The following is a 27527-nucleotide window of genomic DNA, read 5'->3' on the forward strand; positions in this document are numbered from 1 at the left end:
TTTGCACTGACCCTATGGGATTATTAAAGGGTGAGCGAGTTTTGCTGATCAGTCCTTGGCTCTCCAGTTGATGAATCAGCATATATGTGGTAATCAGGGAGTCTCGGAGAGTGCCGTATTGCCACTGGTGCACCATTTGGATTGCTAATGGCACTTCGACCCTGAGCAACCCCACAACAGAAGGATCCTGTGAGGTACCGGGCAAGGCAGAAAACTGTTTAATGTGCATAAATCACCATAAATCACCTCCAGCATGGCCAATTCCATCAGATACGGGCTGCCTCTCTCCGTGGTGGTCCATTTGCCTGGGTGACATACAACATCTTCCTTGAAGGGATACCTTTCCTTTACACCTGACAGGACTTGCCTCAAGAGAGTGAGGGTTTGTGCCCCCTTTCCAACTGCTTTGTCAATGCCCCCTTCCCTGGGGAGGGATCCCAGCTGCTTGGCTTCCCTGCCTTCTAATTCCAGGCTACTGGCCCTGTTATCCCAGTATCAGATCAGCCAGGTGACAATGTGCTGGCCTAGATGATGGCTGAAATCTTTTCGCACATCTCACAGCTCCCCAAGGAACAGTGATCAGGTGCTTACTGATGATTTTATGATATCTCACTCTTCATCCACCTGTTCCTCTGACGGCCCTATTTCGGAGTAGCCTGCCTCATCTTCTTCCTCCTTCCCTGTATGAGTAGGAGCTTCTTTCATTGCTAAACAAGGTGGTTTTTTTCTCACATATACATATGACTGATACAGGCACAGGTTGGTTCTGTGGCCCAGTCACAGGGATTGGAGTTGTGTAGATTGCAACTCAGTAAGCAAAGGCCAAGCCCCAGCACATTGCAGTGATTTCTGTCTCTTTGGAATTGCCAGGGTGATGACACTCCTTTTTCAAGCATTCTGTGACTTTTTTTTTTAGGATTCTGCACTTGTTCATGGGTGAAGTAACAAAGCATTGCAGGTGCCTACAGTTCTAGGTGCCCGCCCATATCCTCCAACATTCCCTGCCACTCATAATTATCCTGCCTCAAGGCACATCACTGTGTGGCATTCTAGAAATAGGTTACCCTAACCTTAAACAAAACCTGAAACACATTCAGGAGAAATAAGAATAAGAAGTTGGTTTGAACATCCCAAGGATATTCAGAGTTTTGAAGAGCTATTGTAACTAGCCTGGAGGAGAAAGGGGGAGGTGAAGGAGAAAGGGAAAGGGAAGAAGTGGGGAGAAGAAGTGTCCCCCCTCATCCCTCCCATAGATTGTCTCCCTGAGGAGAAAAGGTAGAGACTGTTAATTATGAACAGTTTCCAAGAGAAGGTTCCTCAAGTATGGAGGTGACAGCAATGCTGAGTACAACTACCAGATTAGTCTCATGACCAGCAATTTCATCATAACATAAGGTAGTGTTACCCAGTAGAGTAAACTAATAACCATAAACCAGCCCCCAGAAAGCCCCCAGCACAACAGGGAATACACCGAGTACGTAATGTGCTATCTAACAGAATTCTGAGGCGAAACACAACTACTACACCGAGATTAAAAAATAAATAAAAAAATACACCTTGTGGTCAGCAGCTATGAAGCAGATATAATGCTTGTAACCATTTTATTTTAACATGATCTGGTCATATCTGTTATTATCTCAACCCTTTGGGCCCCACGCAGGACCCATTCAGGAAGGAGGGCATCCCACAGGAGAGACCCAGAGAGGGCAGAGATGGATTGTCAAGGAGCGGTGGAGACAAGTGTCATGGACTGACTGCAATCCCCATTCCCCTGCACCACTCAGGGGAAGGAGTTACAAGAGGCTGGATGGGGGGAATGGTGTTTTTAGTTTGCTTGTGGTTCCTGATGGTTGTAGTCCACTGGTAATAGGCAATAAATTCTATTAATCTGCCTCTGCTAAGTCTGTCTTGCTGGTGATGATAATTGATGCCCATGATGGTATTTGGTGGGTGACCTCGTGCTCTACCCCAACCCCTGAGCTCTTGTAATCATATTTTCTCCCCCTTTTCCTTGTAGGTTGGAAGTGAAAGCACAGTTGCCGTGGAGTTCACCTGCGTAGCTGGATAACACCACCACAGTAATGGACATGGAAAGGCTTCAGCACCAGGACTGTGGCCACCCAGGGATGGCATCGCAACACCCAGAACATGCTCTGCCAGCCTGGCTGCACAGAAAAGAAGGAACAGAGGTTCCCCTGAAGGAGAGCAGTAGAAGAGGAAGGCTTGATTTCCAACACAGGCATTTCTGGCACATCCCTGAGAGGCCTGGGGGAGCTGCAGGCCACACCAGGCTCTGGGACACCAGAGGTCTTTCCTCCCAGAGCCAGATCTCAAAGAGGCACCAGCTCCCAGGGAAACCTGGCCCTGGATTGTCCCCATCAGGAGAAGTCTGAGCCATGCCCAGAGGAGCCCTGGGGCTCAGGGCAGCCCTAGCATCAGGACCCAGGAATCCTGACTGCCACATTGTCCCCTCAGCCCAGAAGGACCCTCAGGCAGGGCTCTTGCAGCAGCCATCAGCCCTATCCAGCCTCCTCCCAAAGCCCTGGACTAGGAGCTCTGGACAGCTGACAGCCCCTGGGCCACCCCTTGGGAAGGGGCTCCTGACACCCTCACCTTTGGAGGAGAGCTGCAGGAGCACTGGAAACAGGGAAGTAAGGTCAGAGGTGATGGTCACCCTCCAGCAGCCCTCCATCTCGCTTGCTGCTGGCCCTCAGCTCAGGACAAGGGATGCCCGCCCTGGCTCCTCAGCCACAACTCCTCTGCAAGGTGCCCCTGCTCCTCCGCCCGTCAGCGAGGGTCGCCCAGTGCAACCTTGCTGCCTGCTGCCCCCACTCCTGGCCACAGAAGGACAGCGGTGGGGAGCACCCAAGCAGTGCCCAGCAGGGACCAGGCCTTGCAGGGAAGTGCCGGCACTGCCGCTGCTCCAGTGATGATATCCTGGTGATGCAGTGCATCCTCCAGTGACATCAGCACGTGTCATTTGAAGGCCTGTGAGGTCAGCAGTAAGGAGATGGCGCAGGTTGAGAGAGAGACGAGAGATTTCCCTTCTTGTCCTGAGAAACTGTCACCTCCCTTCTGCCCAGTTCTTTACTAGCAGTTTCTGACAAATCCACCAGGAACATCTGCAAATGGTGACCAAGCCCATGGAATATAGGAGGTGGAGCCCTGGAGACGTCACTACTGCCACCCTGCCCCAACACACCTCTGCTCTTGGGAGCCCTTCCAGGAAGGTGGGGTTTGAGGCTTGTCCTGGGCCTGGGCTTTTTTCAAAAGATGGGAGCGAAGGCACCTGGGATGCAGCAGCCCCTCACCACGCCCAAACTCCTTTTCACTGCATGTCCCTCACTTGGAGAAGTAGGATGTGTTATATGGATGGAATTGCAGTGCATGCCAGGGCCTTCCTCCCTGGACATCCCACAAGGCTCTGTGCTCTGAGAAGGCCTCAGCAACATCCCCCGGTCTGCCATGCAGGAGGCAGAGGTGGTACAAGAGGGAATGGCAAACGTAATCGCTGTTGATCATCCCCACCTGTCTCTTCTGAAGAATCTGCACCCATCCAGCACAGCACCCCAAGCTGAGGGACCTGTCCCCCCACACCTCAGCAGCTCTTCCATCCATGTCCCAGCCCTGTGACAGCAGGCGGGGATCCAGCTCCTCCTGCCTGTGCCCCACGCTGAGGGCATTGGGGCACATCTGGGCTGCAGCACCTCAGCTGTGGCACAAGGGCCAAAGTCAGCCTTGTCCCAGATCCTGTGCCCAAGCATGGGCATGCAGAGGCTTTCCTTCACAGCAGAGACCTGCTGCCGTGGATGGCAGATGGCCATGGGAGGATGAAATAAGGGGCCCGAAGCAGAGCACGCCCTGGTGTTCCTGAGGCCAGAAGGCAACAGGCCTGGGCTGTGCTGCCCTGACAGCAGAGGGCCTTTTGTGGTGTTGGTGCAGCCCTGAGGGCCAGTGCTGGAGCTGGGGCTGATCTCCGGGCAGGAGAAGGGGCTGCTGCCAAAGTCCTTGGCTATGGGCATCCTGTGATCCAGGGACACAGAAAAAATCACTGGGCTGTGTCTTGAGTAAAGGATGGGGGTAAGAAGCAGAAGCAGTGTTGGCAAACACAAGTGGAAACCCCAGTGTGATGTGCCTCATATCCATGCACTGCCTGCCTCTACTGGATAGAGGAGGGACAGACCTTGGCTTGCTGCAGCCCTGAGAAGCAGTCACTTGCTCATAAGCACCAGATCTGTCGGAGATGCCATCAGGGGTGCCCGTTAAGTACCAGCTATGAATGGCCAGAGCTGTCCATGGGTCCTGTGCTGCCCGTGTCAGCTGCATGCTCCATTGGTGCTGGGCAGCGTTGGCATCTCAGGTAGCACTGCAGGCCCGGAACTGGCTATTACATGGAGCAGCTGCCCTGAACGAGGTTAGGCAATGTAGGGATGTCCGTGAGACAAGTGCCGTTACAGTCACTGGAGATGGAGGGAAAACCAGATGGAGAAGAGGGAGAGAGAGACTCAGGTCTCCCTGTGGCACAGTTCTCATGGGTCAGGTGGATACCTCTACAGGCTGCCCTGAGCCTACTGAGGAGGGACAGGTTTAGTTGTCCTAAATGTGTGCATTTGCTGTCACTTCAGCTGGCCAAAAGTATTCCCCACCAGCCTCCAAGGGGATTCCTCCAGGGCAATATTATTGCCCTGTCCCTCAGGGTAGAGCAGGGTAGATACCTGCACATCCCTCTGCCCCCTGACATGTAACCAAGTGTTTGCAGCCCCCTGATTTCATCCATCTCCATTAATGATGTTGGAGCTGAGAAAAGGAGCTCACCTTCAGGTGCCCATGTGGTGTACATTAAACGGAGGCCAGAGGAATCCCAGGTCCTGTGGGTCTGGGGCAGGCATGGGAGTGAGATGAGCACCCTTCTATCCACAGGACTAAAATCCTGAATGAGATGCTTTAACTGACTCTGCTGGATCTCTACCTTAAGGGGGGATGAAGGAGATCAGTCCCTGACCATGACTTCATGTCCTAACTGATACTGCGACATGAAGAAGTTATTGTTACAGCTAATTCACTTTCTGCTAAGAGAAAAGACCCTGGTGTGAAGAAGTGTGTGTGCCAGGGGAGGGAGGGAAGCCCATCTGCTGCCATTTCAGTTACCCAAAGGAATGCCTCCACCACACTCCCAGGGGATCAACCTCAAATTTCACCAGATGTTTGCATCTGAACAGCTCCTGCCTGTCCTCCATCTCCACTAAGGAGCTATTGTGGCTCAGTAATTCGCATTAAGCCTATGTTGTGGACACCTGAACTGAGGCCAGAGGAATCCCAGCTCCTGCGGGCCTGTGGCAGACATGGGAGGGAGCTGAGACCCTCTTCCAGCCCCAGGAATAACAACCAGCATGAGATGCCTCGACTGACTCTGCTGAATTCCTTCCTCAAGTGGGGATGAAGGAGATCAGTCCCTGACCATGACTTCATGTCCAAACTGATACTGGGACAAGGAGATGTGATTGTTCCACTTAATTGGTTTTCTGCAAGGAGAAATGAGCATACCCCCAGGAAGTGTGTATGCCCAGGGGAGGGAGGGAACCCCAGGGATTCCTTGAGGCTGTTTCCCAGCAGGTTCCCCTGCAGCCCCAGGGCCATGGGCAGGGAGCCTGCTGGGGGGCAGAGCAAGGGAGGCCTTGGGCTGGGCCTGTGCTGCTGAGCTGGGCCGGGCTCCTGGGCCCAAGGGGAGCTCCTGGCAAGCGGGCAGCGCTGCAGAGAGCCAGCTCTGCCCAGGAGCAGCTCCTCTGCCCAGCGCAGCAGGGCTGGGGGCACTGCCTGCAGAGACAGAGTGGGTAAAGGCAGGCAGAAGTGGCAGGATGCACAGAGCTCGCTGGGGGAGAACACTTGCCAGCCCTGACCCCGGTAAGTCTCTGGCTGGAGGGCAATGCAGCCGCAGCTCCTGGAGGAAGGAGAAGCCGCGGGTGCAGGCAGGGGTGCCCAGGGCTGTGGTGCAGAGCAGGGTCCCTGCTGTGCCCCAGGGGCTGTGTGCCGGGGCAGGGCCTCTGCCGCCTGCCAGGCTCAGCACTCAGCCTGCCCGGGGAGCTGCCCAGGGCGCTGCGGGGAGAAGCTGCGGGTGGAAGGAGCCCCCCCGGCAGGGCAGGGTCCTGCTGCTGGCGGGAGGCTGCTGCCTGGGGCAGCCTGCTCACAGCTCCACAGCACTGCAAGGGCATTTCCCAAGCATTTTTTTCAGAAGAAAGGTCAAAGCAGGGATTTTCTACCGTATTTTCAGTTACCTACTCTACTTGATGGGGGGAGGGACGGGAGGGGTGGGAACAGGGAGAAATGGAAAAGGAGACCTGAGCAGTTTTGTCAGTTGTGAGCAATTATGAGCATATTGCCGAGACTCCTGAACTGTAACTTTTATGATCAGTATGTTTGTGAGCAAGCCCTGAGAATGCCTGCAACCTCTGCTCTTCCTATCGAAAGCAACAGCATCAACTTTGCTGAACCTGTCAGAGCTTTCTGACAGGTCCTTTTCTACCTGCAAAGATATAGAGGCATCTAGGCGCTGTCAGATAAACAGGCAGTTGTCTGAAAAGCAAACGTTACTGCATGGAGTTTAGCATGAGTCTGTGAGCACAGACAGGGAAACAATATGAGACAAGGAAACGGTTTCCTGGAGTAAAATGTTAAGGCAGGAGGGACGGGATCAGGGAATGAGAGGAAAGTAAAGCCAGAAATGTGGGAGGGAGAATTCATCAGAAAACTGTATTATTCCCTTCAATGAAGGCACTTTCCTGTGAACAAGCTCCCTTGCCTCTTCTCCCACACAGAAAAGCCTCTGCCCTCACAGCCATGGGTCCAAGGCATGAAGCACGTCCTCTGCAGCCACAGGTCCGGCAGAGCAGAGGTGCACCTCTCCAGCCATGTGCCCATTTCCCTCTGTGGTGCAGTGGGGCTGAGAGCAACAGCCCGGTGTGTGGGCAACGCATTCTGTGAGGCTGGGGAAGGAGTTGACTTTCTCTTAATGAGAAACTGTCATTAGGACACTTGGGGTGTCCTCTTGAGCAGTGAGCTGCCCTGCAGGGTAGAAGTCTCTCCCATACTATGATTGCATTATCTGAAAGCCACATGTAGTAGTGGAGATGCTACAGGGAAGCACACGCTGTTGGGCTTGAGAAATGAATGACAGGTGTCGTTGGCTAGAAGTGTGATGCTGAGACCTTGCTTAGGTACCTTAAGAAAGGCTGCTCGCTGAGGGACGGACAGTGGGTTCCTTTGCTCTTATCAGTGTCTGGCTTCCAGGTTAACCTGGGATTGTGATGGCCCTCCATCAGCAAAAGCTACAACCTCAGGGCAGTTGGGATCAAGCCCAGCTAGCTCCCATCGCCCTACACCAAACTGCAGAGAATCTCTTTACCTCTCAGGCCTCTCAGCCATTCAGAAATGCTGCAGAATTTGTCACTGTCTTTTATTTCTTCAGCAGGTACTGATGTTCAGGAGCACCAGATGTCCAACAGCAGCTCCATCACCGAGTTCCTCCTGCTGGCATTTGCAGACACGCGGGAGCTGCAGCTCCTGCACTTCGCGCTCTTCCTGGGCATCTACCTGGCTGCCCTCCTGGGCAACGGCCTCATCCTCACCGCCGTAGCCTGCGACCACCGCCTCCACACCCCCATGTACTTCTTCCTCCTCAACCTCGCCCTCATCGACATGGGCTGCATCTCCACCACTCTCCCCAAAGCCATGGCCAATTCCCTCTGGGACACCAGGGCCATCTCCTATGCAGGATGTGTTGCACAGGTCTTTCTGACTGTCTTCTTGTTTTCAGCAGAGTATTCTCTTCTCACCGTCATGGCCTATGACCGCTATGTTGCCATCTGAAAGCCCCTGCACTACGGGACCCTCCTGGGCAGCAGAGCTTGTGCCCAGATGGCAGCAGCTGCCTGGGGCAGTGGGGTTCTCTATGCTCTGCTGCACACTGCCAATACATTTTCCCTGCCCCTCTGCCAAGGCAATGCTGTGGACCAGTTCTTCTGTGAAATCCCCCAGATCCTCAAGCTCTCCTGCTCACAGTCCTTCCTCAGTGAAGTTTGGGTTCTTGTGGGTAATGTTTTCATCGACTTTGGGTGTTTTGTATTCATTGTGCTCTCCTATGTTCAGATCATCAGGGCCGTGCTGAGGATGCCCTCTGAGCAGGGACGGCACAAAGCCTTCTCCATGTGCCTCCCTCACCTGGCTGTGGTCTCTCTCTTTATCAGCACTGTCATGTTTACCTACCTGAAGCCCCCCTCCATCTCCTCCACATCCCTAGACCTGGTTGTGGCAATTCTGTACTCGGTGGTGCCCCCAGCAGTGAACCCCTTCATCTACAGCATGAGAAACCAGGAGCTGAAAGTTGCACTGAACAAAGTGATTTCATTGACATTTTTCACTGGTGGTAAACTTCTCATCTGTCTCCACAAATGACTCACAGTATATTCATTGTATATTCAGTACATTCCTGTGTGTTGTATTATTATTATTATTGTTATTATTATATTATATTATTTTTGTTGTTGTTGTTAAGTATCATTGTGATGTTCCTACACACATTTGGCTTCATCTCATTTCATCTGAAACATCAACCTGCTCTCTTTCTCTGTAGCCCCTATAAGATATGTGTGCCACTGGGACTGAGCTGACTCTCCCATAGTGTCTGTTTGATATCTCAGCTTCTACAGGCAAATGAGATGTTTGCAGTCTCCATGGAGGAAATGTGGACCCAGTGGGCAAGGGAAGGTGGGTCTGGAAAAGGATTCATGTCATCCTCAGGCACAAAGGCATGGTACAAAGCTGCACCAGGGGAGGTTCAGACTGGACATCAGGAAAAATTTCCTTACCATGAGGGTGGTCAGACAGTAAAGACTATCCCCACACCCACAGGGCCCTCAAGCCAGGTGTGTCAGGGCACAGATTCAGCCCAGCTTGTAGCATGAACAAAAAGGAGAAACTGCCCAAGAAAGCTACCACCAGCCCCCGCCCCTCACAGTTCCCAGCACCAGCCTTCCACCACGGTTTGTGGAGGGCCGACTGCTGAAATGTGAGCACCTCCATCCTCCTGCTGGGCTCAGGGCCTGTACCGGGGGAACGGCCAGCCCAGCCTGGTTCCTCTCCGGGCCCAGAGCCCAGCCAGCCCCAGGGCAGGACTGTTTGCGAACGCCTGTGTGGGACATGCTGGGGCTGGGACAAGGCTGGGTGAAGGGGGGAGGCTGCTAAAGCAGGAGGGCAGTGGGGGGCCGGGGCAGTGAGGGCTGGCAGGGGGCTGTGCTGGGGGAATATTTCCTTATGGACAGGGTGAGAGAATACAATTAAACAACTCGTGGGTTGAGGTAAGGGGCAGGAAACCGTTCACAATTACTGTCACAGCAAGACAGACTTGGCTTGGGGAGAATTAATGTCATTTAATGCGAATTAATAAGAGTCTAGAGCAGTGACAACTAAGAGCCAACAAAAAACAACTTCACCCCCCACTGCACTTCCTTAACCTCCTCCCCGCCGAGTGATGCATGGGGATGAGGAATGAGGGTTGTGGTCAGTCCATAACACTTCATCTCCATCCTCACCCTCTTCCGCTGCTCCAGGGTAGGGCAGGGTGGGGTCCCTCCCTCCCATGGGATGCAGTTCTTCCCAAACCGATCCAAGATGACTTTTCCACAGACTGCAGTTCTTAAGATGTTATCCAACATGGATCCGTACAGAGCTGGGGAAAGTCCTTCGGAAGTGGTCCGCTCCAGTGTCAGCTCCTCCATATGGGCTGCAGCTCCCGCCAGAAATCTTGGTCCCGTGTGGGCTCCTCTCCAATGGCTGCAGCCTCCTTCAGGCCACATCCACCTGCTCCACATGGGCTCCTCCACGGGCTGCAGGGGAACTTCTGCTCTTGCGCCTGGAGCACCTCCTGCCCTCCTTCTGCGCTGACCTTGGTGTCTGCAGGGCTGCTTCTCTCACATTTTCTCACTCCTCTGCCAGCTGCTGCTGCACAGAGTATTTTGACACTTTCAAAAAAATTTATCACAGAGGCACAACCAGCATCGCTCATTGGCTCAGCTTTTGGCCAGCAGCCGGCAGGTTCCTTTTCAAGCTGGAGGAACTGGCTCTGATCTGAACTGGGGCAGCTCGTCCTTAAACAAGGGAAATGCCCTTGCAGGATAGGCTGCTTTGAAGTAGCAGGTCCCACCATTGCATCCTGGGAACTGTACATTACTAATTATAACTAGAAAAGAGAAAAGGCAATAAGGAGGAAGCTTGTGCCATTTGAACCACGTGGTCTGCCTGATGTGATTCACAGGATCACCTAGAGAAACAGATGAGAAGGTAAAGAATGCACAGAGGTATGTTTGGCCATGTCCATGCCTTGTGCACACATCTGTGTGTGTATGAGATGGTGTTTGTGTGCTTGTGCATACACTTGTGTGTATTTGCCTGTGTGCAGAACAGGGCTGAGACTTCTGGGGCAATGTCTCCAGGCTCCTGATGCAAGAAGAAGCTGGGCCTGATTTCAGGACTGAGGGTCATTTCTTGAGGGCCCCACAGACACAGAGAAGGTGAAAGGGGCCTTAACATATTAGTAATACACTCCCTTTTCCTGGGCGGCATGCAGAGGCATCCAGCCATGGACAGGCCCAAGGAGAGGGATCGTCCTTCCTGTGGTCGCAGCTGCACTCCAGTCCCTGGGGTGGACCCGAGCTGAGGACTTGCTGAGGACTTTTGGGCTCAGGTTCAGCACACAGGTTGGAGGAGACTGTCACATGGACGTGTGCTAGACTCAGACTGAGGAACAGAAGCAAACTGGTATGGCTGCTGTGTCGTGCTTCCATCCCTAGAAGCCCTGGCACAGGGCCCCAGACTTGGCTTCCGATGCCACCCTTCAGGAAAGATTATGGAGTTATGAGATGCAGAGCAGAGGACACCAGTCCTTCTTCAGCCACTTCCCAACCTAGTGCAGCACCAGGAAAACTGGATTTCTGGCTCATCTACCCTAACTCATGAGCATGCATTGGCGTACCCACAGTCCAGACCTTGTCTTGATTAGGTGAACACCAGTATTTGAGACAACTTCCAGCCAAGGTCAGCTCCCATCTGATCTCTCCCCATCCCTCCTCTCACCTCTCCAGATGTCTCTGGCCACCTCCCCATGCTCCCCACAGGGCCCTGAGCTGGTGGTGCTCTGAGCAGACCAAGCAGGCTGTGGTGCCCAAGAGGTGACCGCACGCTGGCTGAGCTGCACACGGCGGGAAGTAGACCCAGATGGGTTGGGATCACTGTTGCTAATCCTGCTTTTTATGGTGTGTAGTTCTGGCAGGTGCTCAGAAAGAGCAAGGGACATTGCCAAGGACCTAGGGGGTTTCCAGGTGTCTTTCTAAATCCAGCTGGTGGTACTTTGTGAGGGTGACAGGAATCCCTCTCCATCCTCCCTTCCCTGTGCGTGCTGGTTCTTCACTGAATTGCACAGGAACTGCGATGCTCTCCTTTGCCTGAGGACATCTAAATTTCACACTACCCCTTTTGGTGACAAGCTCTCGTGCATTTTCTCTCTTTGTAAGACTCCAGTCCTTGCCCACCTTGACAACATGCTGCCCACGGAGAACACCTGGGCTCTCCACACAGCTCCACATTCATGTCCTGGAAGCTGTCCTCTGCCCAGCCCCATGTGGGACAGTCATGGCTATGTACCTCAGTGACCATTCACCATTTCTGCTGTCATCAGACACCAACAGGGTGCTCCTAAATCCCACCCACAATCTCTCACAGCTCACAGTACGGCAATGAGCTTTTCCTCTCCCAGATCCATGCAGCAACAGGCCTTTTGGGGAGCAGCTGCACAGCTCTGATCTTGGCACCAGCTTTGAAAAAAGAGCCAAGTCTTCAGGCAATGCACTCTGGAGATGCTTTTTTTTTTCTTTTCTTTTTTTTTTTTTCTTTTCTCAAAAGCTATGTAAGAGTGAGCTGTGACCTGTTGTTAGACATATGTTTATCGAACCTCAAGAGTAAACAGAGTAATGTAATTCCTCAGGAGAAGTAGGATAGTTTTCTAAGAGTGTAAAAAATGCAAATGATACCAAAGTTAACAATTACAATAATGATATGAAAGAAGGACCAGGCCTGCACGGAGATACTAAGTTAAGTCATTTCTGGAAAAAGAAGGGAAATTTTTCACTATTGAGAAATATCCATAAAATCACTTTCCTAATATCACCCTTGAGCTCCTGGTTCTTTATGCTGTAGATGAAGGGGTTCAGTGTTGGAGGCACCACGGAGTACAGAACTGCTACCACCAGGTTCAGGGATGGAGAAGAGATGGAGGGGGGCTTCAGGTAGGCAAAAAAGCCAGTGCTGAGAAAGAGGGAGACCACAGTGAGGTGGGGGAGGCACGTGGAAAAGGCTTTGTGCCGTCCCTGCTCAGACGGCATCCTCAGCACGGCCCTGATGATCTGAACATAGGACAGTATGATGAAAACAAAACAGACAAATGCTAAACAGAAACCAGCCAGTAGAAGCCAAACTTCCTTCAGGTAGGAGTCTGTGCAGGAGAGCTTGAGGATCTGGGGGATTTCACAGAAGAACTGGTCCAGGATATTTCCTCCACAGACTGGCAGTGAAAATGAACTGGCAGTGTGCATCAGAGCATAGAGAACCCCACTGCCCCAGGCAGCTGCTGCCATCTCGGCACAAGCTCTGCTGCCCAGGAGGCTCCCGTAGTGCAGGGGCTTGCAGATGGCAACGTAGCGGTCATAGGACATGATGGTGAGAATAGAAAACACTGCTAAAAACAAACAGAAAAAGAAAAAGACCTGTGCAACACATCCTGCATAGGAAATGGCCCTGGTGTCCCAGAGGGAATTGGCCATGGCTTTGGGCAGAGTGGTGGAGATGCAGCCCAGGTCGAGGAGGGCGAGGTTGAGGAGGAAGAAGTACATGGGGGTGTGGAGGTGGTGGTCGCAGGCTACGGCGGTGAGGATGAGGCCGTTGCCCAGGAGGGCAGCCAGGTAGATGCCCAGGAAGAGCGCGAAGTGCAGGAGCTGCAGCTCCCGCGTGTCTGCGAATGGCAGGAGGAGGAACTCGGTGATGGAGCTACTGTTGGACATTTGATTCCTCTGGGCATGGAGACCTGTCTGAGAAAGAAAATGCAGCAAAATGTCAGGCTAGACTGTGTGAGCAAAATGTACTCCGTTTCTTCTTAAACCTCAAAAATGATGCTTCCCTTTCAGGAAGACCTCTGCAAGTGCCTTTCTAGGGCCCTGCTTGGTGGTGCCAGAGAGTGCTACTGGGAGCAGGTGACTATGGAAACTTTGCATTTCTGCTGCACTCCAGGTGAAATCTTGTGGGTCCTGCAAGGCAACAACTCTGTCCTTTAGATCAGAGCGAGGGAAGTAATCTGGGTATGGAGAGCTGTCTGAGGAGGAAGAAACAGGAAAACATTAGGACAGAAGTCTGTGATGAAACCTACCCCATTTCTTGTAGAAACCTCCCCGACTGCCTCTGCCCTTCCAGGAAGGCCTTTGCAGGTCCCTTTCATGAGCTGTGATTGGTGCTGATTGACGGTACCACCAGGATCAGAGGTGCTCTGGAGGAGGGAGTCCTGCCCTACAGAGTTAGGTAGATGACAACATGGGCTTTCCTCAGATAGAATACAGTTGAGCTATCAAAGAATTTTTCAGCATGACTGTCCCTCAGGGCAGAGTGGGGGCAGCTGGTGTATCCATCAGTCTTGGTCTCAGCTGCTCTGTACAGGCACCTCCGGAGGATGGTCACATTCAGCTGTTTCCCTGAAAATAACCTGGATACTGCTGAGAGCAGAGAAATCCAGGTTCAAAGGGCAGATCTCCAAACACCTCACCCATTTCGTCATACCTGAGGAAGATCTCAGCTCTCTGCTCTTCACCACAGACACAGAGGGATCACAGCAGCTGCCCACATACAGCCATGCAGCAGCATTTCTATGGCCTTAGGACTGATGTCTCTTCTCCATGGAGCTGCTAGATAACACAGAGCTGCTAGGGCAGAGCTGTACCCTTGAGCATGGCAGCCTGCAGCCCAGCAGAAGCCCCATGTAAAGAGTCAAACATCCTTAGATGTGGTGTCCTGAAGGGAGAGTTCCTTCCTAGCCCAACACACCTTAGAGGCCCAAAAGTTAGGAGGGAACATGGATGCTTTTTGTTCATGCACATACCTGAGCGATAAGAACAACATTGTCACTGTTTGAGCTGCATATGAATTATGATCCCTAATGCAGCTGGAACAGTGACGATGTTGTTCCTATCAGTCACAAACACATGCTTTCTCAGCAGCAGCTTCATTCTCCTCTCTGTCCGGAGCTCTGGTTTGTGCTGGCTGAGCACTGTTTGGAGCAGCGGCCTCTGCCCATGAGCTCTCAAGGACTCTGCCCTGCTGTGCAGCAGTGTGTTCCTGGGAAAGGAACTGAACGTTCTGGGAAAGGAACGTTCTGAAACACATACTTTTGTTCAGATGTAGGGCATCTATAATAAAGAAAGGCGGTTCAACATCCTCCAGCAGGATAACCCCAGGGACACTGCTGGATCACCTTTAACCGGAGTGACCTGAACAGAACCAGCTCATTTCCTGGCACTAGGCACTGCAGTGCCCTGAGCCATTTTGACTAGAACAGCTTGGGCACTTTGCTCCCAGTGACACATCTCCAGAGCAGGACTCACTCAGCAGCACAGGCCCAGCCCAAGGCCTCCCTTGCTCTGCCCCCACCAGGCTCCCTTCCCATGGCCCTGGGGCTGCAGGGGAACCTGCTGGGAAGCAGCCTCAAGGAATCCCTGGGGTTCCCTCCCTCACCTGGGCACACACACTTCTTCACACCAGGCTCATTTCTCCTTGCAGAAAACCAACTAAGTGTAACAATCACATCTTCTCTGAGAATTAGTTTGTTATGTCATGGACATGTCCACATGGCTTCATCTAACATCAGCAAGGTCTGCCTGCCTTTTATGCCCTGACACAGGACTCTGCCTGGGTGCAAGAGGTGCTGGGTGGGGATAAAATCACTGGTACTTTGCAAACTACATCCTTATAGTCTATGGGACAGTAGGGTTTGCACTGAAGAATTCTTGGTTGTGACCAGGAGGTGCTGGTTCATTATGATCCCAGGAGAAAGGCACTCTAGGTCTTGTGCAGGGACAGTTGGCGTGTTACCCACCCCCTTGCACTGCATTGCCTGTGGCCCCACAAGTCAGATGGGCGATGGAACACCTCATTGCTGTGCCGACACATCTGTGGCAGGATGTTCAGGGTCATTTTTGGAACTGCACCTGAAATCCCCATCCCTAGAGAGCCTAAACACAATAGCAGGAGCAGCATGAACGGGTGGAGAAATGTGGGGAAATATCACAGTGCTCACTCTGTGGAAGACAAAGAGGCAGAGAACCCCCCCCCCCGAGAGCCTCACCCAGCTGTGCACAGCCCCCAGGGATGGGCACTGCTGGGCAGTCACTGGCATCCCCTCTGTCATGCAAGAGGAAAGGGGAACATGTCCGCAGAGATGCGCCTCTCCTCTTCTGGGGCTCTGGTTGCAGACATGGCAGCTAATGGCCGGGACACCATGATCAGCTCCGCATGATCCAGCAGGGTTCGCTTGCAGCATAGTCCAGCTGACACAGGACCACGTGTATCTCTGTTCAGTACAGTCAGGGACGGTAGTCCTGCCTTCAGCATGCCACAGGTCTCCTGAAATGAGAGACTTGGTCAAGTTGTAAGAGAAAGCCCAGATTCATGCAGAAGAGGAGTTCAGGCACAGTGAGGGGCTGCTGCATCCCAGGTGTCTTCGCTCCCATCTTTTGAAAAAAGCCCAGGCCAAGGAGAAGGTGAAAACCCCACCTTCCTGGAAGGGCTCCAAACAAGAGGCATATTGGTGCAGGAACACAGTGGCGACTCCTCCAGCAATCCACTTCCTATATTCCATGGCCTTTGGCACCATTTGGAGATTTCCCTCATCTGTTCCTGATCCTGAAAAGAACAGGGCAGAAGGGAGGTGACAGTTTCTCAGGACAAGAAGGGAAATCTCTCGTCTCTCTCCCAAGCTGTGCCGTCTCCATGCTGCTGACCTCATAGGCCTTCAAATGACATGTGCTGATGTCACAGGGGGATGGATGCACTGCATCACCAGGATATCGTCACTGGAGCAGCGCCAGTGCCGGCACTTCCCTGCAAGGCCTGGTCCCTGCTGGGCACTGCTTGGGTGCTCCCCACCGCTGTCCTTCTGTGGCCAGGAGTGGGGGCAGCAGGCAGCAAGGTTGCACTGGGCGACCCTCGCTGACGGGCAGAGGAGCAGGGGCACCTTGCAGAGGAGTTGTGGTTGAGGAGCCAGGGCGGGCATCCCTTGTCGTGAGCTGAGGGCCAGCAGCAAGCGAGATGGAGGGCTGCTGGAGTGCGACCATCACCTCCAACCTGACTTCCATGTTTCCAGTGCTCCTGCAGCTCTCCCCTAAAGGTGAGGGTGTCAGGAGCCCCTTCCCAAGGGGTGTCCCAGGGGCTGTCAGCTGTCCCAAGCTGCAAGCCCTGGGCTGCTTTGGGGGGCTGGGCAGGACAGGTGGCTGCTGCAAGAGCCCTGCCTGAGGATTCCAATGGGCTCAGGGGATGTTGCAGCAACCACGACTCCTTGGTCCTGATGCTAGGGCTGCCCTGAGCCCCAGGGATCCACTAGGCATGGCTCAGCCTCGTCGTGATGGGGGACAATGCAGGGCTAGGTTTCCCTGGGAGCTCGTGCCTCTTTGAGATCTGTCTCTGGGAGGAAAGACCTCTGGTGTCCCAGAGACTGGTGTGGCCTGCAGCTCCCACAGGTCTCTCAGGAATGTTCCAGCCATGCCTGAGTTGGAAATCAAACCTTCCCCTTGTACTGCTCTCCTTCAGGGGAACCTCTGTTCCTTCCCTCCTGTTCCACCAGGCTGGCAGAGCATGTCCTGGATGCTGAGATGCCATCCCTGAATGGCCACAATCCTGGTGCTGAACCCTTCCTACATCTCTGCTATGGTGGTTTTACCCGGCTATGCAGGTGAACTCCACAGCAACTGCTCTTTCACTTCCACACCTACAAGGAAAAAGGGGAGAAATATGATGAAAAGAGATCAAGGGTTCAGGTAGAATAGGAGGTCACCCACCGAATATCCTCATGGGCACCAGTTATCATCGGGGCAAGACAGATTTAGCATAGGCAGACTAATATAATTTATTGCCTATCACCGGTGGACTACAACTGTGAGGAACCACAAGCAAACTAAAAACACCATTCCCCCCAACCACACTCTTCTATCTCCTTCCCCTGAGTGGAACAGGGGAATGGGGATTGCAGTCAGTCCATGACACTTGTCTCCACCGCTCCTTGACAGTCAATCTCTGCCCCTGCGTCCCTCCCATGGGATGCCGTCCTTCCCAAATGGATCCTGTGTGGGGCCCAAAGGGTTGAGATAATGACAGCTATGACTGGATTATGTTAAAATAAATCTGTTATAAGCATTATATCACCTTCATAGTTGCTGACCACAATGTTTATTTTGTTTTTATCTCGACGTAGTAGCTCTGTTTGGCCTCAGAATTGTGTTGGATAGCACATTACACACTGTGTGTGTTCCCTGTTGTGCTGTTTATCCTTTCTGGGGGCTGGTTTATGGTTATTAGTTTACCCTACTGCATAACACTGCCTTATGTTATGATAAAATTGCTGGTCATGAGACTAATCTGGTAGTTGTACTCAGCATTGCTGTCACCTCCATACTTGAGGAACCTTCTCTCGGAAACTATTCATAATTAACAGTCTTTACCTTTTCTCCTCGGGGAGCCAATCTGTGGGAGGGATGAGGGGGGACACTTCTTCTCCTCACTTCTTCCCCCTCCCTTTCTCCTTCACCTCCCCCTTTCTCCTCCAGGCTAGTTACAATACCTCTTCAAAACTTCAAATATCCTTGGGATGTTCAAACCAGCCTGTACATATTGTTCTATCTCATGAATGTGTTTCATTTTTTGTTTATGATTAGGGTGAACTATTTCAGAATGCCGCTCAAAGATCTGCCCTGAGGCAGGATAGCTATGAGTGGCAGGGAGTGTGGGAGGATATGGGCAGGCACCTACAACAGTGAGCACCTGCAGTGCCTTGGAACTTCACCCCTGAACAAGTGCAGAATCTTAAAAAATTGGCAGAATGCTTGAAAAAGGAGTGTCATCACCCTGGTAATTCCAAAGAGACAGAATTCACTGCAATGTGCTGGGGCTTGGCCTATGCTTACTGAGTTGCAATCTACACAACTCCAATCCCTGTGACTGGGCCACAGAACCAACCTGTGCCTGTATCAGTCATACATATACAGGAGAAGAAGCAAGAGAGATAAAATCATCTTGTTTAGCAACGAAAAAAGCTCCTGCTCATACAGGGAGGGAAGAAGAAGACGATGAGGCAGGTTACCCTGAAGTAGGGCCATCATAGGAAAAGGTGGATGAATAATGATATCATAAAAGCAGCGATAAGCACCTGATCATTATTCCTTGGGGAGCTGCGAGATAGGCAAAAAGATTTCAGCCATCATCTAGGCCAGCACATTGTCACTTGGCTGATCTGATACGGGGATAACAGGGCCAGTAGCCTGGAATTAGAGGGCAGGGAAGCCAAGCAGCTGGGATCCCTCCCCAGGGAAGAGGGCATTGGAAAGGGGGCACAAATCCTCACTCTCTTGAGGCAACTCCTGTCAGGCCTAAAGGAAAGGTATCTCTTCAAGGAAGATGTTGCATGTCACCCAGGCAAATGGACCACCAGGGAGAGAGGCAGCCCGTATCTGATGGAATTGGCCATGCTGGAGGTGATTTATGGTGATTTATGCACATTAAACAGTTTTCTACCTTGCCCGGTTCCCCATGGGATCCTTCTGTTGCGGGGTTGCTCAGGGTCGAAGTGCCAGTAGCTACCCAAATGGTGCACCAGTGGCAATATGGCACTATCCGAGACTCCCTGATTACCACATATATGCTGCTTCATTACTAGAGAGCCAAGGACTGATCAGCAAAACTCGCTCACCCTTTAATAATCCCATAGGGTCAGTGCAAACATCTAGTGGAGAGCTGCAACTAACAGTGGAGTACTGTGTCTAGAATGAAGTCACACCAAATTCAGTAGGTCATCTATAGTCTTCTCTCCTTATAGTCTTAGCTCTAAAAGCAGTTAAATGATCCCTTACAGTATCTGAATGCTGCTGTCCGATCCCTTCCTGGGATCATAAGGAACCAGTACCTCCTGGCCAGAACACTCTCCCTGTACCCGTGGATGCACGCCCTAAGGTCCCATGAACTGTTAAGGATGTAGTTTGCAAAGTAACCACTGATTTTGTCCCCACCCACCTGTTGTACCCCTGCAGAGTCCTGCCTCAAGGCACAAAGGGCAGGGAGACCTTGCTGGTGAGAGCTGAGGCCCTGTGGAGATGTCCGTGACACAACAGCCATTACAGCCAAGGGTCATGTAGAAGAGAACAGAATAGGTTTAGCTCTCCCTGTGACACGACTCCTTTTGCTCTGCTGACAGCCTCTGCAGGCTGCCCTGCACAAAAGGAGTAGGGACAGGTTCAGTTGTCCTACATGTGGCATCTGCTGCCATTTCAGTTACCCAAAGGACATATGCCTCCAGCTGACTCTCAGAGGATCAACCTCAAATTTCACCAGATGTTTGCATCTCAACAGCTCCTGCCTGTCCTCCATCTCCACTAAGGAGCTATTGTGGCTCAGTAATTCACGTTAAGGTGCCTATGCTGTGGACACCTGAACTGAGACCAGAGGAATCCCAGGTCCTGCGGGTCTGTGGCAGGCATGGGAGGGAGCTGAGACCCCTTCCAACCCCAGGAATAACAAGCAGCATGAGATGCCTCGACTGACTCTGCTGAATTCCTTCCTCAAGTGGGGATGAAGGAGATCGGTCCCTGACCATGACTTCATGTCCAAACTGATACTGGGAAAAGAAGATGTGATTGTTATCAAGGAGCTCACCTTCAGGTGCCCATGTGGTGTACATTAAAGGGAGGGCAGAGGAATCCCAGGTCCTGTGGGTCTGGGGCAGGCATGGGTGTGAGCTGATCTCCCTTTTGGTCCCAGTTCTGAAATCCATCATGAGCTGTCTCAACTGACTCTGCTGAATCCCTTCCCTGAACAGGGGATAAAGAAGGTGATTCCCTGACTTTGTCTGGATGCCCAAACTGATAGTGGGACAAGAAGATGTGATTGTTACACTTACTTGGCTCTCTGCAAGGAGAAATGAGCCTGCTGTCAAGAAGTGTGTGTGCCCAGGGGAGGGAGGGAAGCCCAGGGATCCCTTCAGGCTGTTTCCCAGCAGGTTCCCCTGCAGCCCCAGGGCCATGGGCAGGGAGCCTGCTGGGGGGCAGAGCAAGGGAGGCCTTGGGCTGGGCCTGTGCTGCTGAGCTGGGCCGGGCTCCTGGGCCCAAGGGGAGCTCCTGGCAAGCGGGCAGCGCTGCAGAGAGCCAGCTCTGCCCAGGAGCAGCTCCTCTGCCCAGCGCAGCAGGGCTGGGGGCACTGCCTGCAGAGACAGAGTGGGTAAAGGCAGGCAGAAGTGGCAGGATGCACAGAGCTCGCTGGGGGAGAACACTTGCCAGCCCTGACCCCGGTAAGTCTCTGGCTGGAGGGCAATGCAGCCGCAGCTCCTGGAGGAAGGAGAAGGCGCGGGTGCAGGCAGGGGTGCCCAGGGCTGTGGTGCAGAGCAGGGTCCCTGCTGTGCCCCAGGGGCTGTGTGCCGGGGCAGGGCCTCTGCCGCCTGCCAGGCTCAGCACTCAGCCTGCCCGGGGAGCTGCCCAGGGCGCTGCGGGGAGAAGCTGCGGGTGGCAGGAGCCCCCCCGGCAGGGCAGGGTCCTGATGCTGGCAGGAGGCTGCAGCCTGCTCAGAGCTCCACAGCACCACAAGGATGTATCCAAGGGGACTTTGCAAAAGCAGAGACAAGGAAGGGTTTCCCTAATCCTGTTTTGGTATTTCTGAGTCTCTGCTTTCAGTTTTCTCCTTTTGTCTCAGTGGGGATAGAAATAGGTGCTTTTATTTCCAAGAAGAGGCTGAGGCTGCTAAACCATCACAAGGAGATTTACAAGGACCCCAGCAAGTCCCTTTCCTTCCCCTCATCCCATAGAAAGCTCCACCACCACACGTGCAGTGCCAGCAGGGTCTGTGTGACCTGGTCTCTAGGACGTGCCCCCAGCGAGCTGCCCCTGGGCAGAGCCCTGCTGCCAGGAGGTGTCTGCAGGGCAGAGCTGAGCACCCAGCGGGTGGGATGGGGGCTGTGACCTGCAGGCAGGAGGCGTGGGGACAGAGACCCAGCTGCAGGCAGGGACAGCTGCAGGCAGCAGAGCCATGGGCAGGGAGTGAGAGGGAGCTGCTCCACGTCTAGCAGCCCCATGGAGAAGACATATCAGTCCTAAGGCTGTAGAAATGCTGCTGGATGGCTGTATGTGGGCAGCTGCTATGATCCCTCTGTGTCCATGGTGAAAAGCAGGGGGCTGAGATCCTCCTCAGGTACGATGAGATGGGTGAGGGGTTTGGAGATCTGTCCTTTGAACCTGGATTCCTCTGCTCTCAGCAGCATCCAGGTTCTTTTCAGGGGAACACCTGAGTGTGACCATCCTCCAGAGGTTCCTGCACAGGGCAGCTGGGACCAGGACGGATGGAAACAACTGCTGTCCTCACTCTGCCCTGACGGACAGTCCCTTTGCCTTGCAGGATCCCCAAGATTTCCCTTGGTGGGCAGTACAAGTGCCAAGGATGTATGCCTTATATACACTTCTCAGGTGTGGGGGGACAAGTATAAAGAAACAGAGCAGAACGTTATGCAAAAATCCTTGCTCTGCAGTTGGGTGAATTTTGAGAATGACAAACTGCTAGTTTTAGCTGACAAACTCCTAGTTTTGCCAAGCACAGTTCATCTGAGAGCACCCTGTGTTCCATCTGTATACTGCTCTAGGGCAGGACCGTCTCCTGCAGAGTGCCTTGAGTCCTGAAGCACCAATTTGAGATCTAACAGAGGACCAGTCTTCCCGAAAGTGAAGAGGCAATTTTTTTCAGGTTACCACAAGAAATGGGGTAGGTTTTCCTTACAGAGGTCTACCATAGCATTTTAACTCTTTTTCCTCCTTGGACAGGCCTCCCTATTCAGAGGCAGCAGATCTCCGTTCGCAGGAGGATCAAATATCCAACAGCAGCTGAATCTCTGTCCAGTGAGTTCCTGAGGCCACAGTAATTGGGCAGCTCCTTGTGGGCAACTAGACCAAGCCCTTGAGGACTCTGGCTGGGACCAGGACAAATGGAAAGACTGGCTGTCCTTACTGTAGTAAGGACAGTTCCTTTGCCTCCTGGGACTCACAAGATCTCCCCTGGAATACCTTACAAATGCCAGGGTTTTCTTCCCACATATAAAATGCTTCTGAGTGTGACATAGGAAGCTGGAAGAAACTAAACCACAAACGCTTTTCTGCAGTCAAGAGTATTGACAGTTATAATGCTACATAGATCAGAGAGAGATTAAAGCAGAGAAAACAACCTGTTCTTATTTACCTAGAGCTGTAGGGCAAGTCTGATTCCTCCAGTGCCCACAGCACAGACCGCTGCTCCCAGGGGCACCCTCAAGCCATCACCAACCAGATCTCAAGCAAGGTCTCAGAAAGGGGAAAGTAACTGTAGGGGGGCTTCGATGAGAACTGGGGTAGGTTTTCCTCAGAGTTGTCTCTCCTAGTTTATCACCATCTTTTCTTCCTTGTGTAGTTCCCTTTGTCCAGGAAGATCAGATGTCCAACAGCAGCTCCATCACCGAGTTCCTCCTCCTGCCATTCGCAGACACGCGGGAGCTGCAGCTCCTGCACTTCGCGCTCTTCCTGGCCATCTACCTGGCTGCCCTCCTGGGCAACGGCCTCATCCTCACCGCCGTAGCCTGCGACCACCGCCTCCACACCCCCATGTACTTCTTCCTCCTCAACCTCGCCATCCTCGACCTGGGCTGCATCTCCACCACTCTCCCCAAAGCCGTGGCCAATTCCCTCTGGGACACCAGGGCCATTTCCTACTCAGGGTGTGCTGCACAGGTCTTTTTCTTCTTCTTTTTGTTTTCAGCAGAGTATTCTCTTCTCACCATCATGGCCTATGACCGCTACGTTGCCATCTGCAAGCCCCTGCACTACGGGAGCCTCCTGGGCAGCAGAGCTTGTGCCCAGATGGTAGCAGCTGCCTGGGGCAGTGGGGTTCTCTATGCTCTGCTGCACACTACCAATACATTTTCCCTGCCCCTCTGCCAAGGCAATGCTGTGGAGCAGTTCTTCTGTGAAGTTCCCCAGATCCTCAAGCTCTCCTGCACAGACTCCTACCTCAGGGAAGTTGGATTTCTCATGTTCAGCGCTTTTTTGGGGTTTGGCTGTTTTGTTTTCATCGTGCTGTCCTATGTGCAGATCTTCATGGCAGTGCTGAGGATGCCCTCGGAGCAGGGACGGCACAAAATCTTCTCCACATGCCTCCCTCACCTGTTTGTGGTCTCCCTGTTTCTCAGCACTGTCATATTTGGCTACCTGAAGACCCCCTCCGTCTCTTCCCCATCCCTGGATCTGGTGGTGGCAGTTCTGTACTCGGTGGTGCCTCCAGTAGTGAACCCCCTCATCTACAGCATAAGAAACAAGGAGCTCAGAGATGCTGTTAGAAAAGTAGCTTCATGGATGTTTCTTAATATTGATAAATTTCTCCTCTTTCTCCAAAAGTGATTTCCTGGATACTTGTTTCATTATCATTATTGTTACTTTTATCTTCATTGTCACTTCTGTTCATTAGTTTCCTAGAAAAATGGTTTTGATTTATACAGTGTCCATTCAGTTATGAAACTACTCTGTGTTTGTTTTTTTTTTTGTATTGTTTTGTTTTGTCTACCTATATATCAGCACTGCCTCTCTCTTTGCTTTTCTGTAATAAAACAGAATCTCCCCAATATACTGACAGAAAGTTTTCCTCTCCTTTCGTAGCTGGTGCCAATAACAGAGCTGAACAGTTTTGTAGTTTTTACATGACATTTTTTATGTATCTCAAAAGACAGAAAAGGTGGTAGTGATTAACTGGAAAGTGTCAGACCTGAGCATGACGTAGAATGTATGGAATAAGCGGGGGATATTATCTTATAACAGACAGCACAGTCAGGGTGAGCCATCCGCCTGCAGATATTAACAGCTGACAGAATGGAGCGTCGGTCAGGGAGAACCTTGAGAAATCCCAGGATTTCTCCTGCAGAAACCTCTTGACATTTACAAGGAGAAGAGCCTAGTCCTGTACCAGACAAGAGTAACCCCACACATCAGGGCAGACTGGGACCATGCTGAGTGAGCTGTGCCCAGGAGGAGGAGGGCCTGGGCACCACGAGCGATGCCATAGAGCAGAGGTGCCTGCTCACCAGGAACCAGGCCGGCTTCACAGACAGCTGTCTTATGAGATATTTGTGTCCATGGCTATGGCTGTTGTCTCTGCCACTAAAGCCTATGAGGAGACAGCCAATTGCTAAAGCACCAGAGTCTAATTGACACCTCGCCCACCTATGAACCAGGCAGGGGTCATACTATTTTCCTGCACTTGGCAATGCACATCTCCATCTCCTACTGCCCCAGGAAGAACCCTGAGCAAGGTGTGACAGAAACAGATCTCCCTTCCAGGGTGCCAGGGGACAAGGCGTAGTCCTTTTCTTTGGTGAAACACATCCAGGTTGTCTACACATCAGTGTCACCTTCACATTGCCTTTGTCTCCTTGTCCTCACTGCCTCCAATGCTCTGCTCTAACGAGCTCCAAGGGAGGCTGTGTCAGTCCTGGCCCTCGGGGGACACTGCAGGAAACTTGCATCTGACCTGGACTTCTTGAGAGATTTCTTCAATTGTCTCTCAGTGCCTGAGGTTCGTGGGCTCATCACCAAAGCCCCCAGAGGGGTGATTCCAATGCCTTGGGCTGGGCCCCTGCTGCTGAGCTGGGCCGGGCTCCTGGGACAGAGAGAGCTCCTGGCAAGAGGGCCCTGGTGCAGAGAGCCAGCTCTGCCCAGGAGCAGCTCCTCTGCACAGCGCAGCAGGGCTGGGGGCTCTGACCACAGCAGAGACACAGAGGGGAGAGAAGGAGAAGGGCTGAAGGCAGTTGGGAGTGAGAGGATGCTGAGAGCTGACTGCAGGAGAAATCTGCACAGCCCTTGACAAGGTAAGTGTCTGGCTGCAGGGCCATGCAGCTGCAGGTCCTGGAAGGGTCTCCTCCTGGGTCTTGTTTCTGGGAGGGCAGTGGGCAATGCAGTGGGCTTTGAGAGTCCTGCTGGATTGCACTGTGAGGTGAGGAAGACTGGCAGAAGCCACATTGAGCGCCCTAACCTAGCTGCCCTTGGTCAGCCAAGAGTGGAGTCGCCAGGCATCCTCCAGACATTGCAGGGGTTGCAGCTGCAATTCTGGGACACCCCAGCTTGTGGGGTGCATGGGGCTCTGTGCAGGGGGCATACTCCTGGGCTGCGGGCTGTTCTCCAGCTAGAGCTGCTCTCTCATGGCATCCTTGTGTTATCCAGGTTCCCCAAGAAGAAGACACCTCCATGCAAAGGCCATGTCCGTGCTGCTGGAAGGCTGTCTGTGGGCAGCTGGAGTGAGGCCTCTGCACCCCTGGTTAGGAGGGAAGAGCTGAGATCCTGATCAGCCTTACAGAAACAAGGTGAGGATGCTGTCCAGTTGCACTTGGACTGGGGCTTCTCTGTTCTCAGCTGTCTCCAGTTACTTCTCAGGGAAACACCTCAGTGGGATGGTCCTGCAGCTCACAGAGGGGTGACACAGGGCAGCTGAGAACAGGTCTGGTGGGAATATCTGCTCTGCTCAGTCTTCAGCAAGGCACAGTCCCTTTGCCTCCTAGCACCCACAGGATTTCACGAGGAGCGCACAGGAAATGTCAGGTAGTTCAACAATCCAACGCCTCTCTTAAGCATTATGGGGCAACTGGGATAAGAAAAGCAAACAAAAAGAAAGCAAACAAAATCCCCGCAGCTCTGCTCTGCTCTGTATTCAGATCTGTTGTTGCAACAACCCTGCAAAACTCATAGACCGAACTTGAGTTTCCCCCATGTTCCTGCTTTCCTCCTGCTGCAAAGAAGGAGGGACTCCTCTGGAGCCCACAGCAGCCCCAGCTCCCAGTGCCACTCTCAGCCAGCACCAGCCACAGCTCAAGAGAGCTGCAGAAAGGTTCTTTGCAAAGAGAGAGGCTCAGGCTGGGGGTGCTCTAAGTCTTGCAATAGGTTTTCTTCTTAGGAATCTGTTCATTCTGCCTTCTCCTCTTCAACAGACAACTGTGTCCAAGCTCATCAAATGCCCAACAGCAGCTCCATCACCGAGTTCCTCCTCCTGGCATTTGCAAACACACGGGAGCTGCAGCTCCTGCACTTCGCGCTCTTCCTGGCCATCTACCTGGCTGCCCTCCTGGGCAACGGCCTCATCCTCACCGCCGTAGCCTGTGACCACCGCCTCCACACCCCCATGTACTTCTTCCTCCTCAACCTCGCCCTCCTCGACATGGGCTGCATCTCCACCACTCTCCCCAAAGCCATGGCCAATTCCCTCTGGGACACCAGGGCCATCTCCTATCAAGGGTGTGCTGCACAGGTCTTTTTCTTTCTCTTCTTCATATCAGCAGAGTATTTCCTTCTCACCATCATGGCCTATGACCGCTACGTTGCCATCTGCAAGCCCCTGCACTACGGGAGCCTCCTGGGCAGCAGAGCTTGTGCCCAGATGGCAGCAGCTGCCTGGAGCAGTGGCTTTCCGTATACTGTCCTGCACACTGCCAATACATTTTCCCTGCCCCTCTGCCAAGGCAATGCCGTGGACCAGTTCTTCTGTGAAATCCCCCACATTCTCAAGCTCTCCTGCTCAAAGTCATTCCTCAGGGAGGTTGGGCTTATTGTAGTTAGTGTTTCTTTAGTCTTTCTTTGTTTTGTTTTCATCGTTTTCTCCTATGTGCAGATCTTCAGGGCAGTGCTAAGGATCCCCTCTGAGCAAGGCCGGCACAAAGCCTTTTCCACGTGCCTCCCCCACCTCTTTGTGGTCTCCCTCTTTCTCAGCACTGGCATGTTTTCCTACCTGAAGCCCCCCTCCCTCTCCTCCCCGTCCCTGGATCTGGTGGTGGCAGTTGTGTACTCAGTCTTTCCTGCAGCTCTGAACCCCCTCATCTACAGCATGAGGAACCAGGAGCTCAAGGACGCAGTGAGGATACTCTTTGGATACATGCTTCTTCATCAGTAATATTGAAGCCCACAATCCAATCAGAACTCACTGTTTTTCTATAAAATTGTTAAGATAGTCTTTTGTTATAATTCTTTTATAATATATTATACTGCATCTTTAGATTTTCATTTAATAATGGCATTTTTATTTTCATATCTCTTAATTATTCTTTTTTTTTTTCACATAAATGTCTCATGTACCTGTAGAACCATGCTTGCCTTGTAGATAATGACAATTGAGAAGCTGTCAGAACCTGATTGGTCTCA

General features: G+C 52.5%; 3 protein-coding genes and 1 pseudogene across 3 annotated transcripts; 3 read left to right on the forward strand and 1 right to left on the reverse strand.

Annotated features, from left to right (window-relative positions):
- Nucleotides 1–7425: 7425 nt before the first annotated feature.
- On the forward strand, nt 7426–8448 carry LOC136787198 (olfactory receptor 14C36-like; annotated as a pseudogene).
- Nucleotides 8449–11970: 3522 nt separating this feature from the next.
- On the reverse strand, nt 11971–12722 carry LOC136787210 (olfactory receptor 14J1-like; the record flags this gene model as incomplete). Its single annotated transcript, XM_066984340.1, has 1 exon — nt 11971–12722. A coding segment is annotated over one exon (579 nt), but the record flags the coding sequence as incomplete, so codon positions are not given.
- A 10068-nt stretch (nt 12723–22790) lies between these two features.
- LOC136787219 (olfactory receptor 14C36-like) lies at nt 22791–23750 on the forward strand. The gene has a single exon (XM_066984352.1). The coding sequence runs from the start codon at nt 22791–22793 to the stop codon at nt 23748–23750; it is 960 nt and encodes a 319-aa protein (XP_066840453.1).
- A 2596-nt stretch (nt 23751–26346) lies between these two features.
- LOC136787199 (olfactory receptor 14A16-like) lies at nt 26347–27279 on the forward strand. Its single transcript, XM_066984330.1, has one exon. The coding sequence runs from the start codon at nt 26347–26349 to the stop codon at nt 27277–27279; it is 933 nt and encodes a 310-aa protein (XP_066840431.1).
- The last annotated feature ends 248 nt before the right edge of the window (nt 27280–27527 follow it).

The sequence above is a fragment of the Anser cygnoides genome, chromosome 28 (genome assembly GCF_040182565.1).
Source record: "Anser cygnoides isolate HZ-2024a breed goose chromosome 28, Taihu_goose_T2T_genome, whole genome shotgun sequence".
Taxonomy (NCBI): domain Eukaryota; kingdom Metazoa; phylum Chordata; class Aves; order Anseriformes; family Anatidae; genus Anser; species Anser cygnoides.

What these genes read in the sequence shown, in the direction of transcription:
- LOC136787219 (XM_066984352.1), top strand. Translation starts at nt 22,791, where the DNA reads ATGTCCAACAGCAGCTCCATCACCGAGTTCCTCCTCCTGCCATTCGCA.
- LOC136787199 (XM_066984330.1), top strand. Translation starts at nt 26,347, where the DNA reads ATGCCCAACAGCAGCTCCATCACCGAGTTCCTCCTCCTGGCATTTGCA.